This window comes from Tasmannia lanceolata, unplaced genomic scaffold (genome assembly GCF_043159265.1).
Source record: "Tasmannia lanceolata isolate RefF3 unplaced genomic scaffold, GAP_Taslan_0.1 ptg000012l, whole genome shotgun sequence".
In the NCBI taxonomy this organism is placed as follows: domain Eukaryota; kingdom Viridiplantae; phylum Streptophyta; class Magnoliopsida; order Canellales; family Winteraceae; genus Tasmannia; species Tasmannia lanceolata.
In genome coordinates this window covers 32,140,522-32,151,784 of record NW_027518689.1, presented here as the reverse complement: position 1 = coordinate 32,151,784, position 11,263 = coordinate 32,140,522, and the positions used below count along the sequence as shown (strand labels likewise).

Here is an 11,263-nt window from a genome sequence, read left to right as displayed (position 1 = left end):
GCATTTTTTTGTTTTTTAAATCAAAACTAAGTCGGTGTGTTTGGAATGGATTGGACTGCCAAAAGAAACTATTCTCACAGTGGTTTGGAGGAGGATAAGGAAGGGTTTTGAAGGGGTTTGGTCGCCTATAATTTTGGGCCAAGAATGTGGCAGAGAAGATGGGCTATTGTGGCTGGAACTTTGGTTTCAAAAATACAAAAAAATTTAGAAAAAAAAAGGAATGCTTCATTTCCATCAAAATATCCTCATCCATCCATCAATACACTAACAAAGATCAGTATATAATTATCACTACTATTTAACACATTACCAACCTAATAATACAAAATAGACAGCTACATAGTAGGGTGATTATCAAGTTTATGATATATTCCCTACTTTTCCATATCATAAGAAAAAAACAAATAGTCATAACCCATAAAATATAACAATCTATGTTTTTATGCAAGTGCCTTGTATTTTGTTGGCAATTGATCATCATGTTTGAATTGTATACATTGTAGCAGGTAAGCAGATCTAGTTCCATCCTAAGATGCTAGGGGGTTCTAGCCTTGTAAAAGGGTGGTGTGCGACCCTAGAAGGTTCACAGGTAGAGCTTCAAATTTTATTTTATTTTCTAAGAAAGGGGAGTGCACAGTTACAAAGTTCTCTGCCATCATAGGCTTTGTTTTGATGGAAGACAACCACCGAATGTAACGGATTTTGATTCTATTGAACAGTTGGAAAGAAATTGCAAAAACAAAGAATAGAAAAAAGGTCCTAAAAACGAAAAACTCTCATAAATCTCTTAAAAACATACTTAATCTAACTTGAGTATTAATAGGTGATTAGAAGAAGAAAAAACTAAAAAAAATGGTGAAAATCAAATTCTGGGGGATTCAAGCAGTAAAGATCATGTCTTTTGCATTATATCTAAAAGACTATGCCTTTCAATGTAGGTGTATGCCTCAAGTTATAGGTGCACACCTTTTACGAATGCCTCACCCCCTTGCGGCCTACGCCTCGGAAGCAAAATGCTTTTTCTATGCCTCATGTCATTTTTGGGACGCATCGCCTTGAGGCGTTCGCAACACCTCATGTGCCTTTGAAAGCACTGATTTCCCTCCATCCCTTGTAATGATCCAAACCGGAAATCTACAGTGGAAAGAATTTAGAACAGCGGGACACTTACTTTCAAATAAATAATAAGAAAGTATCACTAACATATCCTGCAGAAAGGCATATGTAAGAAAGAAACAAGAACAAATCACCATTACATCTACAGGAGAATAAAACAAAGAAATTTACCAGTATTATTTCTGCAGAAGAATAAAACAAACAAATATACCAAGTTCGGAGAATTATCTTCAAAGATTCATTCCGACCAGCAGTTTCTAGACTAGGTACATTACAAAATGTATTTCAGTAAATGAGGCAGACTTGCAACACAAAAAAAAAATGAGATACATCAAGCCACACTTTTAAAACTCCCCCACATCTGCGTCCGCATCGACTCCCCCGAGTCGACTCCCTTTTACTCTGGCAGCGTTCGGCATTGCGCCGCATCCGCGTTCCATGTTTTGCTCTACAAAGTCAATACAAACTCCTTTGACTCTCCCGAATTATGACCACGTCAACCAAGTATTCAGCCACTTCAACCGAGTACTCGACCTCATCGTGCCGAGTCGACTAGGATTTTGTGTTGCTGCATCCGCGTTTTTAAACACTGAGTCAAACAAATAAATGTTCTTCTAACAAAACCATATCATAGCCAAGTGAGCAAGGGCATCTGCCTGGACAAATGATTATCCAAAGACCAAGAGTAAACTTGTTAATATAAAGAGGTCGGCTACTTGGGGATATTCAAAAGTGAAATTTCCATGAAATCTATTTCTTAGTCTGCCTGAAGAGCTATCATGAAGACCCATTGCCTTCGCAGTGTTCTCCTCCAAATTGAAATGATGGAACATCAAGAATATAAAAATTAGTGTTGCAAGGTACAGTATTTAACAGGTGGTTGCTCCCTAAATTATACCACCGGAAAAAATCACGTTAATTAGAAGCATAGTGGAACACCATAAGCAGTAAATTAGAAGCAAAGTGGAACATCAGAAAACCACCATCTGCACAATAGGAAAAAGCCACAAAAGGTTCATATAACATCTAGGATAATCTTACACTCCCACATTTACATTCACCTACATACTTCCAAGCTCCAGTTCAGTCATTACTCATCGGCAAACAAGAACCTTAGACTTTCCATGTACATATTTGTCAACCCATGACTCGACTCATGACTCAATATCTTAATTTTAAGACTCATGACTGGACTCGACTTGTGACTCATAAGAGTTTTTGACAAGAACAAAAGTTTAGTTGAAAAAAATATAATTATATATAAAAAGATGAAGCATGTATATATAAAAAGATGACGCATGTATAAAATATAACCCAATAGCACATAGATAATAAGCACTAAGCCAAAAATATAAATAACTACATGCTTGTACCTTGCAAGCACAAAAATAATTAAGTTCTGGTATGAAATTAATCATGGGTGAAAATCCTTCCTTGCTTTAGATTTGTATCCGCTCATGATCTATGGTATTGTTGGAAGGGGATTTGTGGTGGTTCAGGCCAAGAACCCAAGATTGTCCAAGACTGGGAGCCTCCCGCACATGGTTTTTTAATCTACACTTTGACAAGTCTAGCATGGGAAACCCTGATCCTGTCGGAATTGAGGGAGTCTTGAGGAATGAATTTGGAGCTATGACTACATGCTTGTAACTTGCAAGCACAAAAATAATTAAGTTCTAGTATGAACTTAATCATGGGTGAAAATCCTTCCTTACTTTAGATTTGTATTCGTTCATGATTTAGGGTATTGTTGGAAGGGGATTTGTGGTGGTTCAGGCCAAGAACCCAAGATTGTCCAAGACTGGGAGCCTCTTGCACATGGTTTTTTGAAGCTACACTTTGACAGGTCTAGTATAGGAAACCCTAGTCCTGTCGGAATTGAAGGAGTCTTGAGGGATGAATTTGGAGCTATGAAATGGGCTTTAGCGGGTCCCAATGGAGTCGCGGACACTAATGAAGCTGAACTGCGTGCTATCTACCAAGCAATAAGATATCTTGAGAATGGAGATTTGAATAAGGTAGTGGTAGAAGGAGACTCGCTCAATGTGATAATGTGGCTTAGTGGCTCTCGTTTCTTCCCTTGGTCATTTGTCTCTTTCTGCAATGAGATCCAATATAGGGTAGGGGATGCATCGATTTCTTTCCATCATGTTAGGTGGTCAGCTAATAATGTGGCAGACACTTTAGCTAGGGATGTTGTCTCTAGGGAGAGAGTTGAGCTACTTGACTTCCTTCCTCCTTGACCCTTGCAGTGGGGCTTGTTCTTATCTTTCTTTTTCTGTCTCTTTATTTGTATAGACCTCATCGGTTTTTTTGTTTTTTTTTTGCATTTAGTGCAATTGCCTACCATTCAGAAGAAAAAAAATTAAGTTATAAGTTCCAACTTTCAAGTTTTCAACCATCAAAACAAGAAAGCCTAGGCCAACGACTCGACTCATAAGAGTTATTTTTCTTCGAGTCGACTCGTAATGACTCGTAAGAGTCTTCAAAGCGGCGAGTCATCCATGCAACTCGCCTCGAAAGCCCAACTACTCGACTCGACTCCATAGTTGACTCGACTCGTACGACTCGTAAGAGTTTGATAACTATGTCCATGTATAGAGAGCTAAGGTTGAAAAATCATCAAATTCATTTAGTATGGCAATGAACAAGAAGCATAAATTAAATTTCCACAATGAGCAAGAAGCAAAAAATTGAATTTTCACTAATTGATAATATTTCAATGGCCTCATAGAGGTACATCACACCTGTGATAGGCCCGGACAAAAAAAAATAAAACTAAAATTAAAGGAAAAGCAGACAAGTAATGCCAAACAAAATTTTCAAGTCCTAATGGTGATGAAGTTTTTACAAGCACTGCAGGATTGAGATGCTTTTCCTGCTGAAAGAAAAATTGATCATCAGGTTCAGCATCTTTCACTACCAATGGAAGCACCCGATGGCAAAAAACAAAATTAGGTAACAGAGTCATGATGGTCTTCTCCTTCTAGGAGCTAGATCTTCGTCACATTCTCTTACTCCAAAAGCCTTAGTACTGTGCTTCCCCTCTAGGCCATATCTGAAATGGCCTCTCTCTTCTCTAGCTCCCCTGGGTTCATTACCAAGCCTGTTGTCAATGCCCCTGCCATAGTCCCTTGGACTACCTCCTCTCCCATGGAACTCTGAAGAATTTTTTGCACGAGAGTTATGAACCCTAAAACCATCTTCTACATCATAACGAAAGCGCCTCACATCACCATCAATATCATAATGCCGCATAGGATAGGCCATTCCGTATCTGTCGCCATGTTTCCTTTTATTGTCATCACTTCCATCACGCCGATGACCTCTACCAACACCAAACTCGGGAAATCTGTCTGAATGCATGTGTCTATAGTACTCATCCGACTTCAATCTTCCCGGGGAATCCATCAAATCAAACCTATGGTTTCGTGAGAAAACTCTCCCTGGTGGGCTCCTCTCTGAACCTGATGATCTTTTGTAGTCACGTTCCATAAAATGATCTGCCGCCTTAATCCTATCATCAATCCACCTCGAAGCACGAGGTGGAGAACAATGACTTCTGAAATCTGCCATATGTTCTGCAAAACCAGTCCGTCGACTAGGCGACCTCCCTCTTTCCATTCTAGCCTCTGACCTGAAACTCGGAGACCTACTGTATCTTCGTAAACCAGGAGCCCCGTTCATCCCAATGCCATTCCTTCCCCTTGGAGACACCCATATATGGGGAGAGCGAGTTCTGGATCTTGAGCGAGATTTTGTGCAGGACCGAGATAGATGAGGAGGTCTTCTTGGAATAGGAGAAAAACTTCTTTCTCTTCTGCCTACATGATGCTGCATACGTAAGGATGAATCAAAAGTGTCATCAGGCACAGGCCGATTGTACCTCTCGCGGTGGCCTGTACCAATCATTCTCGGACCGTATTTGCCAGACCTGCCCCTACCACCACTTATACTTCTATCAGGGCTCATTTCTCGTCCTATCAGCATCCTGAAATCTAAAGCTGCATCTCGGTCAGTTGGAGATCCCCTTCCGGCCAGAGACCTTGGCACTCTTTGAGAGGAAGCATTTTCAGATCCTTTGCGCACACGGGCAACGGGTCCCATGACACCTGCTTTTACAAGTGTACCATCCGAAGCAACAACAAAACCACTGCTCTCTAATTTTGCGGCAGCTACTGCAGCTGCACTCTTTAGCCCGGGGTGCCCATCACCCAGGGCAAAGTAACCAGGTGAATGACGACGATTTCGACCCCAATTGCCGCCTGAAGAATCCAACCAATGATCACCTCCTCTGCCTCTGCCTCTGCCACTGCCACTGCCACTGCCACTGCCACTGCCACGTATCTCCATAGCAGATCCTCCCCTTCCAATGGATTTACCATGGACGGCATCCCTTTGCAATCTAGCATTTGAATCATCAAGATTCTCAGATCTGGAGATATAAAAATGGCCAAAATTATTCAATTAGATATATGACAGACTATAAAGGCTGAAAACAAAATACATATACGCACACGCACCTGCGTCCTTGCGCATATACTTTATCCTTTCTAAATGAGCCATCAAACGATTTTGGCCCTTCAATACGTGACAAGTCCTTACTAGAAGTTGATCCAATATCCCTTCTCAAAGATCCCTCTGCACCCGACAAATGAAAACTAGTACGATTCCTCACAGCACTACTATTTTCCTCATCCATAACTGCTTCCCCAGAACTTTTATCAACTTCCGGCAATTGATCCCATCCTGTTGATCTCATCCTCAAACTCGGAGCATGGCTTGATTCCCTGGCACCATCTAATAATTTATCACTTAATTCACTGACAATTCCCACATTCATCCCGAGCTTTTTACTCACATCTTTCCTTCCAAACTGTTCCCTTGAGATCTTTCTCACAAACTTCTTTGTTTCTCTTTTTCCAGATTCTGAATGATCAGATTCTGACGAACCTCGGAAGCAGGGCCCACAACCGGTTTCTTGTTCATTCTTATGTCCAACCATGTCTCCACCATTGTGTACATGATCAGACTCGGATGCCCTCTGTTTCTTGCATTCAGCACTCTTAGCTTGTAACGAGATGGAGACATCATAATCCCCAGCAGATTCAAAGATATCCGTGTCTCTATTGTCTGACCCATAGTCGACATGTTCAGCCTCCCCTTCTTCCACCTCATCATCTCCCCAGCTAGGCACAATTGGTTCCCTTAATTCGCCATCTTCGTATTCAGCATCATCATCTTCCTGATGCTCAATCACCTTCTCCATCTCTATAATAGCATGATCGGGATTGTTTTGAGAAACATCAGAATCATAATCACTGTCAAAAGGATCTTCTAAAGCAACTTCACCAAAACTGACATCTGCACAGGTTTTGTTTGCTTCAAGAGATTTCATACCATCTACCAAAGAGTAATTGTCAATCATCCCTGGATTCTTATCTGCCGAATCCTTAGATTCAATATGCACCGGTGAATCCATTCCAATTGCATTCAAGCTCTCATCGGAAACTTTGACATCATCTTGCACGTTCATGTCTGCAACCAAATTTTCATCTTTGCCAGCACATGCATTTTCTGTAGACAACTCCTCATGCTCGGATGACTCTTGAGATATATAAGTATGAGGGTCCTCATGACAGTAACCCATGCCCACATCTTTTGATTGATCTACAGCAGTACAGGAGAAATCATCAAAAGGTTTGTTGCCAATGGCTAAGGAGCCATCAACCTTACAGGTAACAGTCTCTGAACCCATATCTAGTGAAGCTACATTTTTCTCGATCAGAGGGCTCTTCGGAACCATAGTTTCATCTCTTTGTACATCGGGCATACATTTATCTACTGAGTGGTGACCAGGATCAACCATAGATGTGGTGTCTGTGTTTTCCTGTGGGATGGTACTGCTGGTTAAATGATCTGTTCCAGGATGAATTTCACTCGCATAGGTAGTAGGATCAACACATGCATCCACACTGACAACTGGATCAGAAGATGTGGTTTCACATTCCCCAATACGTTCAAAGCTCATGCAATGGACAGCAGCCTTTTCATCAGCATCAGCAACAGCAACAGAGTCGACATAAAAGCTGATTTTTTCTTCACCATGCAGTGAGTTTGTTTCGCCTACCATGTCCACTGCAGTATTTGAGGCAGTATCAATATCACTAGAAAGAACCTTCTCTTCATGAATTTCTTGTACTGGCAGGCATTCTTTGTCATTTCTGCTTAGCACAATATTCACAACTGAGCTACCACAAGACAAAATATGTTTCTCCAGCAATTTTGAGTTCGCAAATACAGACGTGTCCTTGCATTCATCACCCGAATCAACTCGGCCATCCATATGCAGCAATTTGGTTTCAACGGGATATCCAGTATCTGGAAGTTCCATCTGCCCCTCACAATGTTCTAAATCTCCGTGATTTTGCCCATGCATACCCCCTTCATGCATTCCATAACTTGGACTCTCCCACGCATCCATAACAGTATTTAAGTCCCAGTGGGACCTATCGTCATGGGAAGAAGCAGACTCGATCCTTCTCGGTATCCTGTTCTCTGTGTTTGGAAGATCTGCCGAAGAAGCCATAGATTTGTCTGAGACGCGAGAGCCTGCCAGTTTCTTTTCATTTATGCAATTGCTGAATTCCATTCCCAGACCTTCCTGGTAGTCCTTGCTGCCCCCCACAGAAATATAATTTTCTTTAACAGGCGTTTCAGTGCAAATTTTTAAATCAGTTCTACCATCAGAACCTTCAGCACTGGTTAGTAGATGTTCCTTGCACGATTCTTCGGGAACTGAACTTTGTTGAATGTTTTGTGGAATTCCAAGAAACCCTTCACCTGGAAGAGACCCTTCACCTGGAAGAGAACATTTCCCTACAGAACCCAGGGCATTCCTCGCATCGCCTACAATGTTACTACTGTTGCAAGCGGCAGCTGCCAATATTGAAATGCCAGAGAAATCTGCATTCCCACCAAGCTTCTCATTTATCTCATCCAAGTTAGTTGTGTCACCAATAACTATTTTTGCATTGTTAATCTGACCCAAATCCATCGAGATGCCAGCACTTATTGCTGTAATTTCCTGCTCTGCATTATAATTTAGTACAGACTCCTCATCGTTGAGACCCAAATTCTGTGCAACCTTCTCCCGATCTGAAGCAGACTGACTTTTTAGAAAGCGCTCAGATTCCTCTGAGCATGGAGAAGGAGTCCGAGGCGGAGGTGATGGAGACCGGACCAACAGAAACTTCCTTTTCTTAATTGGTACACTCTCTATGGCTTTGCTAAAGCGTCGTCCAAGGATAGTTACTCCAAGCTGCCAACAGAGAATATCATTTAAAATTCATGAGATTAGTTGTGAATAGTTCCAGATATGAATTTAATGCAAAATGACTTTATAGTGAGAAAGAACCTTCTCGGATTCAGAGACTGGCATTTCCTCCACCTTCTTTGGATCCTTATCGATCGGATCCCCCCTCTCTTTCAGGCTTCCTAAAAGAGATTTCTTTTTACAGGTAGCAGTCAATGAACTCCTAGCTCGCCTTTTTGAAACCCTCTTCCAATTCAAGTCTGGATCAATGACTCTAGTGAGTTCAAGTCCCACTGTGCTCAGCATGTTCCCAGATAGGGCCCCTCTCCCATCCACTAATGGTTTCCCACCACAAATCTTGCAGGATGATGCCACTTCATGGTTTCTAGTCGCTTCAAGATGAGAGGCTGACCCCCCAGTACAAGTGCAGAAAGGAATCTGCAATTTCAAAAATATTCTCCATTTAGACACCACTGCAAGTAAGCAATAATCATAACCTTGAAGGTTTCAACACACATATAAAATGGCATAAAATAGCCAAGAGAAACTGAAAAGATAACCTAAGCTCTCTGAATACTTTTCATCAAACTCCTTGAGGATGATAACCGTGAAAACCAAAGAAGGATCATTGAACTAACCATTGAATCGAACCCCTCATCGTCTTCACAGAAATGGTGGCTCGTATTCCTTTTGATCAGCCCAACAGATACAAGTCAATTGGAGGAAATCTCCTGTGGAACAAATAACCTCGGATTAGCAAGGGCACTATGTAAATTATATGTTCCTTTAAATAGAAAACACCAATTAGTTAGATTACAACTATCTTTGTTAAGAGCCCTAAAGCTGATAACAGACTGCCAATGCATGCCTCTATAGGCCATTACCTTGGGGCAGATCGTGTTAACCTGCCTTAAAGGCTTGCATGCAACTCCTTCAGTTCACATTGCAGCATTGGACATAGTCAAAACCAAAAGGAAATGTCCATATGGGATGAGGCTTCATTGCAGACAACTAAATAGAACAGACGAAAACATTAAGTAACATAAATAGGACAACAAATAGCGCAACTCTATCCATTCATCCGCAGGCCAAAACAGCCACAAGAAAAACTTGCCAAAGGTTCCCCCACTCAATACTTTTCGCCAAATTTCTGGTCGAGTACCAACATAAAAGGTTATTCAGATTATGCCCAAGAAGACAGCAAAGTGTCTAGATAGTTCCACATGTCCAACACCTTGGCACCAACTCTGGGTAAGCCGAAGCACATCCAAAATAACAAGAACCCAGAAGATTACAGGAAACCATCTGTTGATCTTAAAAGGTCTGGATAAAAACCTTTTACAGCCCCACATCAATAGTTGTAGATCATTGAATCTGCAACTCCAAAAATGACAGAATAATCTGTATTCGATAATTCTGTAAGATGGAAGGCCAAGAAAACGCTATCACCTAGAATAAGCAAGACAAGGAGACGGGAGCTTCTAGAAGAACAAACTTTCATCAATATCAACCTAAAGATCCACTTGGAAGAGCAATCGACGAAAGATCCAGTCGACCTAGACATGTGGAAGATTTAGCGGCGATTGTCATGGACACCCTGCAAGCACTAATATATCCTTCATGGTTTAGATGAAGGCATTCCAAGATAAAGCACAAAGATCGCCTTACCGGCTGTGTTTTACATGGGCGAGGCAACGCACAATCAGAGTTACTGCCTGAAACAGAACTAACCCAAAGAAATCAAACACAGAGGCAGCACAATAGGAATCGAGATTTTCAAATCCCAAACCCTAGATCCAGGATTCAAGGCCTTTCTTCCCCAATCGCGCATAAAACCCCTTACAGGGAAAAGGAAATCCAGCTCTGTGAATCCACTGCCGAAACCAAACCCTGAAAGACTGCTTGCTATGCAAAGCAACATAAATCAATAGAACCAGCCCCGAAAAAAGTGGCCTTGCCCGTTTGACGTTTGAGATCTCATCTTCCTGTAGGAATCCACCAGAACCTACAAACCCTAAAAAGCAAACAGATCTAAAAACCCTAACTCAAGCATCCCTTAACAAACCAAATTCTTCTTTCTCGGCCTCCATCTAGACCATTCCTTTCAAGAACCCTAACCTTCTTCTATTCTTCGTCTGTTTCTCTTCTTCTTCTCTTCCCAAATCAAGAAAAACCTGTCCCAAACACCGATTCCGTCCATTTCCAAAGTAAATCCCACAGATCTCATAAAAATCAAAGCCATCTGCAGAATCCCTGGCGGTTTCCATAGCATAATACGCATTCATCTCGACGAAAAACAACCTAAAAAACATAGAAATCAAGAGCTAGGGTTTGAATACCTGTACCGATTAAAAAAATTGGCTGAAAATCCCAGACACCACGAATCCAACGAGACGATGATGATTTGATCTTCACCGCAGAAAAATGAAAACAATCTGTAGATGAAAATCTGCTACCGATCCTCCTCCTCCTCCTCCTCCTCCTCTTCTTCTTCTCCACGCTAAATCCCTCTCTATTTCTCCCCTCTCTTTTGTTTTTTTTCCTGTTCGCGTGTGACGAAATCCGTGTATCACTGCCGCGTATTTATCATCAACGAATTCCCAAACTGCCCTTGGATTTCCTTCTCAATCTCCAAACTCCCACGGCACGGCATCTTAGCGTGGTGGACAAGTCTACCACGGCATTTACTCGCTTTGGCATCATGACTTTGGTGGATTCGCATCATTTTAGCAAATAAATCCTCTGGTAGGTATTTCTAGTTCAGATAAATCTCGAGAGTTACCAAATTTATGCGGCTAAGAAAAGTAGCAAGAGATTTAGAGAATCAATATA

At 41.5% G+C, this 11,263-nt stretch overlaps 1 protein-coding gene across 3 annotated transcripts; it reads right to left on the bottom strand.

Annotated features, from left to right (window-relative positions):
- Positions 1–3,799: 3,799 nt before the first annotated feature.
- Positions 3,800–10,989, bottom strand: LOC143887856 (uncharacterized). Of its 3 annotated transcripts, none has more exons than XM_077392079.1 (5): positions 9,316–10,989; positions 9,070–9,162; positions 8,534–8,869; positions 5,640–8,437; positions 3,800–5,551 (listed from the first exon to the last, which is right to left on the bottom strand). In XM_077392079.1, exons 2-5 carry the CDS (start codon positions 9,070–9,072, stop codon positions 4,084–4,086), a joined length of 4,605 nt encoding a protein of 1,534 aa, XP_077248194.1. In that variant the 5' UTR covers positions 9,073–9,162; positions 9,316–10,989; the 3' UTR covers positions 3,800–4,083. The 3 variants fall into 3 exon arrangements, with proteins under 3 accessions (XP_077248194.1, XP_077248196.1, XP_077248195.1); XM_077392081.1 differs by having other exon boundaries at positions 10,771–10,989; XM_077392080.1 differs by having other exon boundaries at positions 10,777–10,989.
- Positions 10,990–11,263: the final 274 nt, after the last annotated feature.

Coding starts and splice junctions, on each gene's coding strand:
- LOC143887856 (XM_077392079.1), bottom strand. Junction 8,438..8,533: donor CAGTCTCTGAATCCGAGAAG/GTTCTTTCTCAC, acceptor CTCTGTTGGCAG/CTTGGAGTAACTATCCTTGG. Junction 5,552..5,639: donor GTATATGCGCAAGGACGCAG/GTGCGTGTGCGT, acceptor TTATATCTCCAG/ATCTGAGAATCTTGATGATT.